The 14,483-nt window shown below is 49.1% G+C and overlaps 8 protein-coding genes across 8 annotated transcripts; 6 read left to right on the top strand and 2 right to left on the bottom strand.

Moving 5' to 3' along the window:
* The first annotated feature begins 416 nt into the window (after positions 1 to 416).
* Positions 417 to 1,906, top strand: BDV37DRAFT_242417 (aminoglycoside phosphotransferase family protein). The gene has a single exon (XM_032081318.1). It carries the CDS (start codon positions 504 to 506, stop codon positions 1,821 to 1,823), a length of 1,320 nt encoding a protein of 439 aa, XP_031944023.1. The 5' UTR covers positions 417 to 503; the 3' UTR covers positions 1,824 to 1,906.
* A 151-nt stretch (positions 1,907 to 2,057) lies between these two features.
* On the bottom strand, positions 2,058 to 3,399 carry BDV37DRAFT_291843 (uncharacterized protein; the record flags this gene model as incomplete). Its single annotated transcript, XM_032089044.1, has 1 exon — positions 2,058 to 3,399. The coding sequence occupies one exon, from the start codon at positions 3,397 to 3,399 to the stop codon at positions 2,149 to 2,151; it is 1,251 nt and encodes a 416-aa protein (XP_031944022.1). The 3' UTR covers positions 2,058 to 2,148.
* A 506-nt stretch (positions 3,400 to 3,905) lies between these two features.
* Positions 3,906 to 4,729, top strand: BDV37DRAFT_280658 (uncharacterized protein; the record flags this gene model as incomplete). The annotated part of the gene is made up of 3 exons (XM_032086628.1): positions 3,906 to 3,942; positions 4,005 to 4,115; positions 4,179 to 4,729. 3 exons carry the CDS (start codon positions 3,906 to 3,908, stop codon positions 4,727 to 4,729), a joined length of 699 nt encoding a protein of 232 aa, XP_031944021.1.
* Positions 4,730 to 5,524: 795 nt separating this feature from the next.
* BDV37DRAFT_242416 (transmembrane amino acid transporter protein-domain-containing protein) lies at positions 5,525 to 7,215 on the top strand. The gene is made up of 2 exons (XM_032081317.1): positions 5,525 to 6,959; positions 7,012 to 7,215. Exons 1-2 carry the CDS (start codon positions 5,601 to 5,603, stop codon positions 7,066 to 7,068), a joined length of 1,416 nt encoding a protein of 471 aa, XP_031944020.1. The 5' UTR covers positions 5,525 to 5,600; the 3' UTR covers positions 7,069 to 7,215.
* A 616-nt stretch (positions 7,216 to 7,831) lies between these two features.
* On the top strand, positions 7,832 to 8,793 carry BDV37DRAFT_280656 (uncharacterized protein; the record flags this gene model as incomplete). Its single annotated transcript, XM_032086627.1, has 2 exons — positions 7,832 to 7,969; positions 8,029 to 8,793. 2 exons carry the CDS (start codon positions 7,832 to 7,834, stop codon positions 8,791 to 8,793), a joined length of 903 nt encoding a protein of 300 aa, XP_031944019.1.
* A 495-nt stretch (positions 8,794 to 9,288) lies between these two features.
* BDV37DRAFT_269732 (uncharacterized protein) lies at positions 9,289 to 11,111 on the top strand (the record flags this gene model as incomplete). The annotated part of the gene is made up of 3 exons (XM_032084416.1): positions 9,289 to 9,399; positions 9,448 to 9,752; positions 9,866 to 11,111. 3 exons carry the CDS (start codon positions 9,289 to 9,291, stop codon positions 11,109 to 11,111), a joined length of 1,662 nt encoding a protein of 553 aa, XP_031944018.1.
* Positions 11,112 to 11,469: 358 nt separating this feature from the next.
* Positions 11,470 to 12,679, top strand: BDV37DRAFT_242414 (YukJ family protein). The gene has a single exon (XM_032081316.1). The coding sequence runs from the start codon at positions 11,814 to 11,816 to the stop codon at positions 12,486 to 12,488; it is 675 nt and encodes a 224-aa protein (XP_031944017.1). The 5' UTR covers positions 11,470 to 11,813; the 3' UTR covers positions 12,489 to 12,679.
* Positions 12,680 to 13,133: 454 nt separating this feature from the next.
* BDV37DRAFT_280653 (uncharacterized protein) lies at positions 13,134 to 13,799 on the bottom strand (the record flags this gene model as incomplete). Its single annotated transcript, XM_032086626.1, has 2 exons — positions 13,134 to 13,571; positions 13,674 to 13,799. 2 exons carry the CDS (start codon positions 13,797 to 13,799, stop codon positions 13,134 to 13,136), a joined length of 564 nt encoding a protein of 187 aa, XP_031944016.1.
* Positions 13,800 to 14,483: the final 684 nt, after the last annotated feature.

The raw sequence follows: 14,483 nt of genomic DNA, 5'->3' as shown, positions 1-14,483 counted from the left end.
GCAACGATGCACAGAGTGCATCCAACTACCATGAAATAATGTGTATGTTCTAACTATTTCATGGAACGTATCGCATTATAGAAGGTGCCCCTTCACCTTTTAGTTGTACTTCGACTTGTCTTTTTGTTATCGTGATTTTCCTTCTTTCTCAGCTTGCACTCGTTACCTATCCAGGTGTTGTGTCAAGTATAGACGGAGTACACTACTAGTACATACCACTAGCCAAGCGAACACTAAGGTATCAATTAGCATTGTAGTTACCCTGGCTTAAATCCGTCACAACACAGTTGGAGCCAGGTACATCCTTACCCCGTGCTAGATCGGTAAACTACTTGATTACTCTAACTCTTACGGCCTCTTTGACTACTAGTTACCGATCTGGATGGCATGATGACTAAGATCTGACTCATTCAGCATGTCCACCGCATGCGAGCATCGTTCTGTAACTCTTTGTCTTCCACAGACGTGGACTGTGCGATATATCAGTTCTGACCTAAAGGAAAATGGCGTTTTCGCATCTCTCTAAACCGCGTCTAGAATGGCACACAACCTTCGCCGGATCCTCGCCAGTTTGGCCCTCGGAACCAGCGATCTCCACTATTCTCTCCATTGCCTCAGAAGTATTGTCCAAGCGTCTGCAAGTGGAGGATGTGACCTTCTTTGCCCAAGGGTCATTCAACAAGAATTATGAGATTGTGGTCCCAAATCAAAAGCAGAAATTCCTTTTCCGCGTCACCCTTCCAGTCGACCCCTTCTTCAAAACAGAGAGTGAAGTTGCTACCCTGGCTTTCCTACGCCAAAAGACTAGCATTCCGGTGCCTGAAGTCGTGGCATGGAGCTCGACATCAGAGAATGCCCTCAGTTATGAATGGATTCTTTTGGAGAAAGTGGAAGGCGTCCCACTCGAACAAAGGTGGCGTGCAATCTCTATGGAAACAAAAGTCCAAATCTCCAAACAATTAGCAACATACGCCGCTGAGCTACGAGCTGTACCCTTTGACAAAGTCGGGAGTCTTTTTTTCGAGGGCACGAACGCCCGTTCTGCAAGAAGCGGCAATACTGAATACACTGGCCAGATTAAGCTCATGTCCGATTATCTCGGAAAAGGGGTAGAAGTCGGGCCGATGGTTTTGCCATTCTTCTTCTTCAAACGACGACTCTATCTCCATTCCGACCGTGGGCCATTCGCCAATTCACACCAGTATCTAACCGCAAAGGTGCAAATGCAGACCGCTTGGATCAAGAGTGGGGTTGAGATCGCACAATCCGATGCTAGCGACATTGACTCGGACTGTGACGAGGATCTCCTGGAGGAGGCACCCGAGATGCTAGAAGTATGCGAGTCAGCTCAGGATTTGATTACACGTTTCTTTCCCCCGACGGACCGCGACACAGGCCATATACTCTATCATCACGATCTCAATCAAAACAATGTCATCCTGGATCCAATCAGCCATGACATCGTTGCTGTCATTGATTGGGAAATGACCTGCGTGCTCCCTCAGTGGGCAGCCTTCTACTACCCCAAGATGTTTCTCGATGTGGACCCAGTGACTGAGGAGGAGCCGCCCATACCGGTGGACTACAATGATGAAAACGACTATACTATCATCCGTCGGGACAGATGGGACGCACGCATCCTTAGGAGGGCTTTTGATACCCACATTGAGACCTTGTGCAAAGACAACGACAGCACATTGAGCCCTGGCTTTGAAGAGAAGAGAACACTTGAAGATGCCATAGAAGATCTGACAGATAACTGGAGAGGCGCACGAGCAAAGCTGAAAGACCTACAAGGTCAAACTGTGATAGGAAGTACTTGAGTTGTTATCTTAAGGCTAGGTGTACAAGGAATTCCTTTTTAAAGTGAAAGGGAGGGGAGGAGGAAATTGACTGGAAAGAAGCCGAGCTGGGACTGTAAGGACCTTTTTCACAGGTTGAATAGCTATAATCTGCAATTTGATTCCTCGCTATATATTACTCTGAGTTGACGAAATCCTTAGAGCATTGTTATCCCCACTATCTGGGTAAAGCAACTAAAGACTGTATATATTAATGTGCTGCAAGGTTAGAGATAAAACAGAAAGTTGCACTTTGCTTCGAAAAAAACAAGCAACATTAGAAGAGGCCCGAACCTGCAACGCAAGGCTATATCTGATCCATGCGATTGTACTCCGGCAACGCCCAGCTTGCATCCTCACGGAGGATCCATTGACTGACGATATCCAATCGTAGGAAAGCAGCTACCCATAGGAGAAGGTGTACCATGGCAATCCCCCATGATGAAGATGGGGTGTAGTCCCAGAATGTCGAGCCTTTTTCGATCCCCTTCTGAACTTGGGACATAAAAGGTCGATACGTGTCGTCATATGCCTTGAGAGCGAGAAGAAGACGATCCTTTGACTCGAGCTCCATTTCAGACAAGTTGCTGATCTCTCCCGCGAGGATATAAGCCCCAACCAAGCCTGAGGTCGTTCCCATGCCGGTGGTCGCCGATGGGCAATACGCCGCATCTCCGACTAGGACGACTTGGCCGGCAGACCATGAGTCCATTCTGACCACTCCCAGACGCTCGCAGTAGAAATCATCCGCGCTCTGAAGTTCCTTCAAAATCCGATCTGTCTGCCATCCTGCTCCCTGAAAGATCTCTGCTAAGCCATCTTTTTCCTCCTGAATGTTTCCGCGTGCCTTATCCAGTCGATCTGATTCGGTTTTGCACGCGAGGTATACCTGAACCGAATGCGGGCTATGTCTCCGGGTGAAGATAAAGCGCCGCTCGGGAGCGATATATACAGCCGCGTTGTATTCCTCCCCCGGTTGAATCTCCCGTGGGACAGTGAAATATCCTATGTGAACCCCCAGTGGGTGAAACGGGTCTGGTGCGGATCCGATGATCATCTTGCGTGTGCGCGAGCCTTGCCCATCGGCACCCACCAATAGATCAAACTGGCCGTGGCTGCCGTCAGAAAATTGTACGTCGACATGACTTTCCCGCTGCGTGAAGCTCTCGACCGTTGTTCCGAAGATAAACGTTGCGCGGTCCTTGGTGGCGTCGTATAATAGCCGACAGAGATCGCCTCGCATAATCTCATAGTCAGTGGTGAAGCTCTGCATGCCCAACCCAGATCTATTGGCGGCGAAGTATGCCTTGCGTTTGCCAGTATGATCTACAATTGCCAGACCCTGTTCCCGAATGGACTTGGCGCGAAATTGTTGCTCGAGGCCCATCCGTCGCAAGACTGTGATCCCTGGTTCCCGGAGGTCAACCTGCAGACCGGTGGCACGCAAGGTCGAATACCTTTCGATGACCGTGACATGGTGGCCCATCTTTGACAGCCAAAAGGCAAGGGCATTGCCGGTAATTCCTGCGCCGCAGATAAGAACTTTCAGTCCGGCCATGGCTTCAGCTTCAGCTTCAGTTCTTGTTTCTCACTTTGTCTCTTGGTGAATGCTAGGTGAGGGTTGGACATGCAATCTGACTTGACATTGTTTATATGCATTCGCAGTACATCTGTAGACATCTCGGGGTTTGACAGGAAAGGAAATTGCCGTAGTTATCCCCGAGGGGTAAGTCCGACTGTCTTCGATACACATCAAAGACGAGAATGAGAATAGCACTTGGTATATCCTCAAGCCGAGAAGGCAACAGTCCATCATCTAAGCTGAGATTACTTCTGCTTGAGGAGCTTGGCGCCATGGATTGAATGCAACACCGCCCGATTTGGACATCCCAACAAACATGACAAACATCATGGGGTTCCTCGTATCTCGAGTTTCAACGACGTGTCGGAAGGTTTTTGGTATCTATCGCATTCATTGTTCTTTCCTCGGTGAGTATTGGCGGGGAGAGGCAGAATTGTACCATACTAGAATATAGATATTGGATTGGGGAACCGACAGAGCAGATGTCACATTCACCTTCTGTACGGAAGAGCTTCGAAGGTATACATATCCCTTTTTGGATGCCATGTGTGATAAGACATATGTCTAACTTAGTATCTTAGCGACCGCGCAGGAGCTCGCTCTCAAACCGGAGCTGCTGCAGGGCATGAGCCTTTGGAGTCTTAGTGATGAACTCCCAGACTATTATCCACTAGTTCACCCCATTATTCAAGGTATCTTCTTGACCTACCGACGCAAGATGTTCATACGTTCAGCCAGTTGAATTCAGCCCACAGGTCACCATGTCCTCGCCCAAGGCCCGTTCCCTCTTAAACGGCTGTACCTCATGGTCTCCATCCTCCAACGGATCTATACAGCTGCTCCGCCTGATACTCCAACCCAATGCCAAGCCCTGTTTGTAAGCCCGGCGTTTGAATTAGCATGGACGGTGCAGAGTATCGCCCGAACGCTGGCGTCCGCAATGCCATCAGTGAAAGTCTACTGCTGTCCTAGAGGGTTCTATGATGCTCAGGACAAGATTGCGGAGCTCCAAGGGTCGGAGATGGGGCGGGTCCCCGATATAGTCATAGGGACACCTGGCCGGATATGGGAGTGCATCACTCGTGGATGGTTGAAGACTGACGCAGTCACAATGCTCATCTTCGAGGGGATGGATGACATTTTGGATAGAGGGTACGATGAGTCTGTTCTACTGGAGATCTTTCAGAGGGTCGCACACGACAACACGCAAGTTGTGGTGCAATCCGATAGCTTGCACATGTGGAGAAGGATTTGGAAGCTAGTGAGCGATTTTATGCCCTCCCCCGTGCGGGTATGGGATATTTAGGGCTGTCATAGAAATTACCTTAATCCTTCTGTAAGATTCTGACTCCGTACTACGTACTCCATATGTGCTCCTAAATCCCAGGGATACGTTGATCGATTCGTCGCCCCTGTTGCAGGATTCTGGCCAGGGGAAATAGTATGGCCCGGCCCGAGGTTGAGATTTTTTCCCTAGTTGCAATCCTTGTATTTAGCCGCAAGGGCATTAACCAATCAGAACGCGAACCGAACTTCAACGTCACATAAAGTAACTAATAAAATAATGTAAGACTTTGTGGCGCTGCGGATACACACAATCCATGTAAGCCAAGGCGAACCTAGCAATATGAATAATTTGTTTGTAGATTCGAGTTCGTCAAGCTCAGGTGGTTGAAATACAAAGAAGGGAATACTGCACTGCTCTACGGAGAGCCGCACAACATAGACCCATGAAGATTGAAGCTTTGTAAACGCCGAATCGCGTTGATAACCTCATGTCGATCCCCGACAGAATTTTCTTGGACATTTTCCGAAAGTAACCACTAGGGAAATCCGGATACCACTCGGTTTCCCGATTCTTTGTCATTGGCTGATGGGCGTCGCTGAGTCATTGCTCTTTCAGGCACTGACCAATGGGATTGAATTGAATCCCTGCAGACCGCATGCGGAATGTACTCCGATTTCAACCTTACCAACAGTGGTAATCTATGACCAGGTACCCCAGATTGAAAAAAAAAAAAAAAAAAAAAAAAAAAAAAAAAAATGACTCAAAAAAAAGTGAAGAGATTGGTTACATTGCATTTATCATTGCTCATCAAACGTCTAATGTTACGATTTACGTGTGGCATCCTTCCCCGTTTCCCTCTCAGCACAGGCTCCCAACAGCTCTCCTCACTATGAGCTGCCCGAGAGAAATAGTAGACGCCAGTCAAGGCAATGGTGGTGGTGTGGGCAAGATGGACACCCCCAAACCCAATGGTTGGTCTCCAGATAGCAAGGTGCTGCCCGACGCGCTGGACGACGGCGAGCAGCAGATCATCGAGGCCGGTGAGGCCAAATACCATCGTCTGGGCTGGAAACGCCTCACGATCATGCTGATTATCGAGGCAATCGGTCTGGGAGCGCTCTCAATTCCGTCCGCCTTTGCATCCTTGGGAATGGTTGCAGGGGTGATCTGCTGTGTAGGCATTGGGCTAATTGCCATCTATACATCCTGGATCATCGGTAAGGTAAAACTCGCCTTTCCTGGCGTCCGACACTATGGTGACGCTGGTGGTCTCTTGATGGGCCGTGTGGGCAATGAACTGTTCACCTTCATGTTGATCCTGCAGCTTGTCTTCCTCACTGGGTCAAATTGCCTAACGGGAACGATTGCATGGCGCCATATCACCGATAGCAACAATGTCTGCTCCGTGGCCTTCAGCATTGTTTCTGCCGTGATTCTTCTGTTACTATCCATCCCGTCATCCTTTGCCGACATGGCTTGGCTGGGCTACATTGATTTTGTATCGATCGTGGCCGCTATTGGCATCACAATCATAGCCACCGGTATCCAAGGCACTCAGTCGGGACTCTCCAAGGTCGACTGGTCGGCCCTTCCACAGGGTGATCCAAGCTTCTCGGATGCCTTTATTGCCATTAGCAACATTGTGTTTGCGTACACGTTCGCCAGCTGCTTGTTCTCCTTCATGGACGAGATGCACACGCCGAAGGACTTCACCAAATCGATCTGGACCCTTGGTATCCTGCAGATCGTAATCTATACCGTCACCGGAGCGACCATCTACGCCTTTGTCGGCCAAGAGGTCCAATCGCCTGCGCTCCTCTCCGCTGGCTCCCTCGTGAGCAAGGTTGCCTTTGGCATAGCGCTCCCGGTGATCTTCATTTCCGGCGCGATCGGAACGATTGTCGCAGGGCGTTTGATCCACGGCCGTATCTACGAAAACAGTGTGACCCGTTATGTTAATACAACCAAGGGCTGGATTACCTGGTTGGCTTTAATCACGGTCCTCACAATACTGGCCTGGGTGATTGCAGAGGCGGTTCCATTCTTCGACGATCTACTCTCGATCACGTCGGCGTTGTTCACATCGGGGTTCTCGTTCTATCTGCCCCCGGTGATGTGGTTCTTCCTACTTCGCAAGGGCAGCTGGTGCTCGCGGGAAAACCTTCTCCTCAGCATTGTGAACCTCTTTGTCTTCATCTTTGGTCTTGTCGTGTTGGTCGGCGGCCTTTATTCCAGTATCCAGGATATAGTAAGTTACCTTCCCCTTTGTCCAATGCACGTGTGCTGACAGATCTTCCCAGAGAAACAATTATCGTACCGGCAATGTCCACAGTCCATTTACCTGCGGTGCGGTCTAGAAGCCTTTTTCACTACCAAAATCTCTTTATTCATCCAAGACCCATGACCCATTTCTCAACGGACAGCTGAACAGCAAGCAATGTATGCGCAGACAAACACCTCTAGACACTTAATGTACATAGACCGCCATGATTAGCATATATGCGACAGCCTTTCAATAGTAATTATATTGGCACTATCATATGCAGAATTCTAGGTACGCGTGAGGGGGGAAGGAAGAAGGCATAACTATAGCCTAACTACATGGAAACAGTGCAAACAAAGTGGACTATGCCTCAAGCCGCACACCTAATTGCCAGAGATGCCATGGCAAGCCCTATTCGCCGACAGAATCTCCAAGGTCTATTGACCCCAATGCTCACTTTTTGATCCACAGTAATCAGTGATTCAACAGAAACAATTGACTACATGGATGAAAAACCTTAGACTGAATCAGAATACCGAACTTCACCCATTTCAACTTGTCTAAACCAGAGAACTCCGGGGTTGGAGATGAGCTTGGTCCCATTGAAAGACGATGTGGATATATATTAGTAACTGGAGCTCGGGTTCGAGATCTCGGACCCGGGCCCGACTCGGTAATTGACTGACTATTCTCCCCGCCCCGAGTCTGCATAGATTTAAGTTAATTGAATCCGACTCCATGCGAAATCTAGATTAGATTTAAATAGATAATGTATTGATTTGTTATTGTTAACCCTAATATATAGATTTAGACTGCTTTTGCCACGGTGGGTAAGTGGATTTACCCTTCATTTCACGATGTTTATAATCCCGAGAAGTACTCACCATTCTCGGTCCACAGCGGAGGAGGATCGCCAATGGGAGGAAGTCAAGAAATGCCGCTCCAAAGCGTGGAAGGCATGGGACAACTGGGATTGGGGTGGAGCCACATACTGGGTAAGACAGGGCGTCTTGGTACTCAGTAGCCACAAATTGCTAATCAACCTGCCTCATAGAATACGCGAACGAAGAAAGAAGAGGCCAACCTGGAGTGGATCCTCGCCAAAAAGGCTGCCGACGCTGAACTCCGTCATGCAGCAGGGCTGTTCCTCAGCACTGAGTTATGGATGAATATTGAGAAAGGTCTCAACGACGCAGCACAGCAGATTGAGAAACACGCCATAGCCCTACACCATATCATCAATGGTGAGCATTACAAGGCTATCGAGGTACTGGAAACGGATAAGAGAAAGACACTCAACAGGAAGGTTGCGGCCATTCAAAACCTCGAAGAAATAAGCAAAGAAATAGAGGCGAAGCTCCAGCGAGCCCACCAGGAGCTCGAAAAGAATAAAGGCCAGGTCACCAAGGAGGAGAAGAAGTTACAAAAGGAGATTGAGGAGCTTCGAGGCGAGCTCAAAACGAGGCCCTTCGAGGATGCATACAAGGCCAAGCTCCAAGACCATAAAAGTGTCACGGCTCAGATCCAGAACATTAAGAAGAAGCTTCAAGAGGTCCGAACAGGCATCGACAAGACGACAAAATTGGCGCGAGGATATGTTCACGTTCTCGAGCAGGGCATCCCCACTGTGAAACGCATTGTCGTAACTGGTTGTACAGAGGTATTTGCGAAGAAGAAGCCCCTGACTTTCAAAGTTGAAGCTCGATGGAATAATAAACCGGTGTACATTGAGGCGCAATGGGCACCCGGAAGGAGTGCTGCCGATCTGTACGAACAAATTGGCTCGAAAATAGTCAAGGCTGCAGGCGAGCAATCTTGAAGCGGTGGTTGCTCATGATCGCTGGAGATAATAGACTTGACCCGCAAGAGGGAAGCAACTACATTCGTCGACTAGTGAAAGTTGAAGCTTTGCCTTTAGTCTACAATGTTGCCATTCATTGGTACACCTCGTAGCCATAATCAATAGTCCCAAAATGACTGCCCATTTGGGGCCGTCGAATACTTTCTTCAGCACCATATATCAGGCGTTGTCTCGCGTAATGCCACGGTAGCCCTGCACAGCTCAGCGTCCATCTCATGCAGGCTGACATCAGTTCGTAGCCGCCTCCACACCCTCGCTAGGGTTTTGGGCTCCAGTTGGGGGTCATGGCCCCCTCCACACAAATCGGGGAAAGACCTGCAGCGGAGAATGGCAGACTTCAGCTAAGCCTGCAAAGTCGGTGAGCAACGATCCTCTTTGGGTCTGGTTGGAAAGGACTGGTGGAGTCATTGCCCCTCCCTCGTTCGACCCCGAGCGTTTCATTACACTATCCATATGCGGCTGAGTGTCGTTGATAAAAGCCAGCTGAACCGTCCGTTCAACACAGCCCGAAATTCCACCGCATTCTCCAAGATCGATATCATCCTCAACATGGGCAGGATCAACGTACCCCCCAACGACCCCAAGACCCCACGTTGACTGCTGGACCTGCAGGAGTGGAGAATCCAGCGATATACGGAAGTTCCCAGGGAGATCCTTGACCACGAAGGCTACGGCGTGGTGTCATATACCTGGGGGTATATTGCGCAGTGGGAGAAACCGGCATCGGATACGCCCGAGGGGGTTGTGTGGACGGTACCTACTACGTCAAAATGGCCCCTGGCGAGGGCAAGACAGGTGATGGAGAAGATGGGAACTCGGTATGTTTGGTGGGATTGGATGTGTGTTCCTCAGGGTTTGAAGCACCAGCTTGACCCTGAGCTATTCAAGGCCAAAGGGGAGGAGATCGGAAAACAATTGTAAGTAGACAATCCTGGCTTTGTGGTTGGCCCTTGTTCGGCTTCACCTACTTGGAGCGAAACGAGAAGAGTCTCTTTACAAAGCGTCCGGTGCGTAGTCTAATCATTCCCAGGCACATTTACAAAAACGCGGCTAAAAGTATCGTCTGGCTCCATCCGACTTCATGGGACGAGGATTCTGCAATGAAAGACCTGCTGCTGGAAATGTCACGACCTGGTAACCAGGAACCAAAGCTCGTTCAAGAATATACAGAGAAGGTCGAGAACTGGCTTCGAACTGCTCAAATGGACGAGCACTGGTTGAAGTCTGGTTGGACATTACAGGAAGGCGTCCTTCTAGGGAGCACTCTTCTGATCGATGGGCATGGGAATACCTTCTCCGATAGCAGGTTCTACAACGGCAGCCAGGCCACCGTTCGTGATCTGTCAATCCCGGTGTCCGTCCTAGCTCGTAATTCAGCCTCGGCCTATTTTATACAAAGTGAAGGTCACGACCCGGACACCACAAGACCTGGTGCCGGTCAGTTCGGGCATCTGCTGCCGAAATCACCGGAGTCGGTCATTTGGTTACGTCGATCAATTCAAACTTTAGCTCAGTCCGGGCTAGTCGGATTCTTCACCTTTAGCCCTCTGTCTATTCTGTGTGGGAAGAACAGCCGAAAGTATGGCATGATACAAGACTCCTGCTGGGCGTTGATTGGCGCCATGGAAGTGGAGAATATCGAAGTCAGCTACGACTTCCCCAAGCCAGAAATCAAGAGAAGGTTTCTCTCCGCACTCGTGGACAAGTATCAATGGATGATGCTTTTTCTGCCATTTTGGGAGTGTCAAGTCGAAGAGGAGGGAGCGACAGGGACCGTCAAACGGCCCTTCCAGTGGACGGACATCGTGGATGACGCCTTGCTACCTGCCAGTCTCTTCGTAGTCGAATCACATACCGACCCGGAATTGCCTCTTGAGAAGGAGCCAACACTCCACTTCTCGGACGAGGATTTCATCTCCGAGGACCTCCGTGTAAAAGCGCGCGATGGTCAGAGAATCAGCCTCTTCCGTGTCTCAAAAGACTATATCACGTATTTCTGTCACTATCGCCAGGACTCGAATGGGTTGCGGATCGTGTCTTCCCAGACAGTCACTGTGGCGGAGGATCCTCTTCTGGCGAATGCCTGGTTGCTGCCTTTGTGGAATGTCGACATGAAGGGAGATGTGCGGGGGAAACGGTGTTTGCTGGTGCTGCGATTGGAGGGTCCAACTGCGATGGATCAGCCGGTCCACGCGGCGTTCGGTGGGATGATTGATGTGGGGGGGATGGGGTCCGAAAAGGTTGATATCAGGGAGATGAGCTTGGCTTCTTGCTGAAAACATTGTTGAACAGGATCATGGTTCGCCAAGTATCAATTGAAGTACTAGTACTCTTCTGGGTGAGTCAAATATTATATCCCTAAAGGGGCTTAGGTCCTAGTCCAGACTGTGGTAGGACTCGAAATGTAGGCTTTGTAGTGTGTTAAATGGCTTCAAATTTAGGAAGTGCGCGGAGTTTTGCTGTGATCATAGTAAACAAATGGGAGCGAAGCAGCAGCTGGGTCATGTGACCCAGTGAGTTCTTGCCTCGGTCGGTGCCTGAGGCAGAAGTCTGGATGCCAATGTCTCAGCCTCACAGGGCTCAACCCGTGGCGAGACCCCAGTAGTACTCTGTGTGATCTCAACCGTGAAAAAAAGTCGATTCCCAAGGACTATTCGGGTAAGTAATAGATATTGATAGCATTCAGCGGTGTCGTTTACCTTGCCCCTCACGGCTTAATAGTGCCCAGAGCGGGGGCAAGACAGCCAATCGCCTCAGTTGTTTCCCATTTAGCTGCGCCGATACTCCTAAATTCATGGTAGATCAGAGTTGATCTTCACCGCTGGCGATGCCGGTTTGTTTCAGTAGACACGGTACTGAGATTAAGTGAGCGAAGCGGATAAATATGGTCAACGGTCCGCCACGTTTTGGACTGGCCATCACTCTCCCGCTTTCTGGGCAAGTCTATTCCTTGCGCATCTAGCTTCAACCCACTCAGCATGGCAATTCCCCATTACGGCGTCTGGGTTGGCAAGCCCACCAGATACAGAGCTGAGACTGCCCGTCAGGACTCCAGATCTCCCCACATTTACCTCCACTTCACCGACGGCTCGCATATGGACAAAGAATATGAAGCAGCTATCAATGTCAAATCCACAAATAGAGATACTCGACTAGTCTTTTGGCTGGATCGAGATCTGCACAACCCGGTAGCTCGTCATCTCGAGCAGCTCGATCCAGGCCTCCACCCTATAAAATCTCACAATCACGACCACCACACCGGCTCCGTGCCAGGAATCGACTATCTCCGCACCCCGGGTCTCGTCGACGTCGAGGCAGGTCGACTGCTTCCTCATGACATCCCCGGCCCAATGAATGATGTGCTAGACCTGATGGAGCCCATCCTAAACGATGCAATTCGTCACAGAGCGACCATGTATATCTTTGGTCAGCCATACAACGACGGTATTCATGACATTCATTTGAACCAGGGAAACCTACCGCAGTTTGAAAACGGTGTGTTTGAAGATGGTGGCCTCTTCTTCCGGTTCCCGGATGGACATTGGGAGGGTGTTTTCCTGGCGTTTGCATCGCAGAGAGTTCCTACCGATGACACTGGGAAGCCTGCTCATTATAGCACCACGTTGGCGCAGATGTTGGGATATGATCAATAATTCTTTTCATCTTATCTGGTATCGTCTATTGTTATGGGTGTTTTGTTTTGTTTGCATAGACAGCAGGTGTTTCGGGGATGATAGAGAACTTAGACTATAAATGTTGTATATGTTGGAAAACATAGATTGCCAATTGCCATACAGTGTAACTAGGGTTATATATGGTCAGCGTCAAATAGCGACCAAGGAAGAAGCACTAAATAAGGATATTCAGTCATAGATTACCATCAAAATTGCCATTCTTACGTCTTCATATCCCAGGACTATGAGTCCTTCAATATTCACTTTAAACTCACCGAATATATTTACAATAGTAGCACTTTTATACCTAAACTCATTATCTGCTGATGATATATTTAGTAGCACGGAACAACATCGCATACGAGATATCCGATAACCACGACACGGAGTTACAAAAAGGAATTTAATATTAAACATACCGACATAGTACTATTCTTAGTTGTCCTTTACAGATTCTTCCTTACCAACTAAGATAGATGATCAATTTCTATCCCGTCCCCCGTATACTTCATGGCCTTGCGTTATTCATCCCGTGTTCGAATGTAGCATGGTATACCTAATCCAAAGAAGCAACACAGACAGCAGACTGAACCAGCCCAGAAGAACAAAATCAACCCGTCATATTCAACATATCAAATGAACTCCCTCCCGGCTCTTGGAAACTCGAACCAAAGACTCCGTCTCCGTCTCTATCTCGCGCCGGACCGTTGTCGCAGCCGTTTTCAAAATTGAGAGTTCCATCGGCAGCTTCCTTTTCTTAGACGCGGATGAGTAGCCCGGCGTGACGTTCTGATGGCCCTCCTCCTGCCCCGTCTGAAGGGTACCGAAACAGAGGTAAGTGACTTTGCGGTAGAGACGACGCGCGGAAGGTAGGTTGATGCAGACTATGCCGCTGAAGCATTCGATTATGGACCAGTAGGAGGTGGGAACTGTGTCGTCTGCGGGGTAGATGTTAGTTAAGATGAACTTTGCTGTTGGAGAAGGGGGGATGTACATGTAGCGCTTGTGCTTGTTGCGTAGGTGATCACGACTCTGAGTCTGAGGATGCTGACAACTGTTAAACTATATAGGTTAGCAATCAGTGGGTTTTGGAGACGAAAGCTATATCTACAAGAATCCTAGCCCAAACATGGACAACAAAATGATCTTCCGTGACAAGCTTACAGAAAGACCGGCTATCTTGTGCAGCGGAAGCCCAATAACTGCCCGGTCGAATGCAATATTGCTGGTCGCATTCGCGATGCCAAGGGCATTAAATTGAGACATGAACCTTCTGTTTCCCCATGCCATTTTATCCGATATATGATACGGGGAGACAGTTAAATGCAGTTGCAAAAGGCATAGATCAAAAGGCACAGGGCGTTGATAGCTATGAGCAACCAGGTGGCTTGCCGGATACAGACATTAGAATGCCATTTTGGTTGCGGCTAGGGCAGGGATGTAGAGCAGTTGTAGGAGCCAGGTGAACTTCAAAATGCGCGTAATGTTGTCAAAGGGGAGGGTCCAGATGTGTTTCCCATAGCCATCCTTTGCCACTGGTCAGATTAGCATTGAATCAAACCCGAGAGGAGAAATCCAATATACTTGGGTATTCGAGTGCTCCCATTGGAACGGTAAAGATCTATCATTTCCTCAAGCCTTCACTCTTTCACTAGTGTTTCTGAAGAGGCATACCAAGGCTAAGATGGCGAAGGCATCCTCCGGCCCAAAGTGATCATGCGACTCGGATCACCGCATGAAGGTAAGCAGTATCGCGAGACCCATAAAAACACCTGTAACGGTTGTCGTGATATGAGAAATATCGCGAGGTTCAATCCCGCACATTGTGTTAGACCCATTGTGTGAGGCTATGCAAGTCAGCGAAGAAAGTGAGCTCTACGAGAGGCACATACTCAATGCTTCTTTAACTGTACACGTCATCATAATTCAACTGCTCATATTCTGCTGCAGCGCTGTATCTGCGCAAACACACTG

Source organism: Aspergillus pseudonomiae (genome assembly GCF_009193645.1).
Source record: "Aspergillus pseudonomiae strain CBS 119388 unplaced genomic scaffold BDV37scaffold_15, whole genome shotgun sequence".
Classification (NCBI taxonomy): domain Eukaryota; kingdom Fungi; phylum Ascomycota; class Eurotiomycetes; order Eurotiales; family Aspergillaceae; genus Aspergillus; species Aspergillus pseudonomiae.
Note: the sequence above shows the minus strand (reverse complement) of the source record. Positions and strands in the feature narration are given on the sequence as shown.

Excerpts from the sequence above, each read along its gene's own strand:
- BDV37DRAFT_242417 (XM_032081318.1), top strand. The coding sequence starts at position 504 with ATGGCGTTTTCGCATCTCTCTAAACCGCGTCTAGAATGGCACACAACC.
- BDV37DRAFT_242416 (XM_032081317.1), top strand. The coding sequence starts at position 5,601 with ATGAGCTGCCCGAGAGAAATAGTAGACGCCAGTCAAGGCAATGGTGGT. Across the intron at positions 6,960-7,011 it reads ATTCCAGTATCCAGGATATA|AGAAACAATTATCGTACCGG; the intron begins GTAAGTTACCTT and ends AGATCTTCCCAG.
- BDV37DRAFT_242414 (XM_032081316.1), top strand. The coding sequence starts at position 11,814 with ATGGCAATTCCCCATTACGGCGTCTGGGTTGGCAAGCCCACCAGATAC.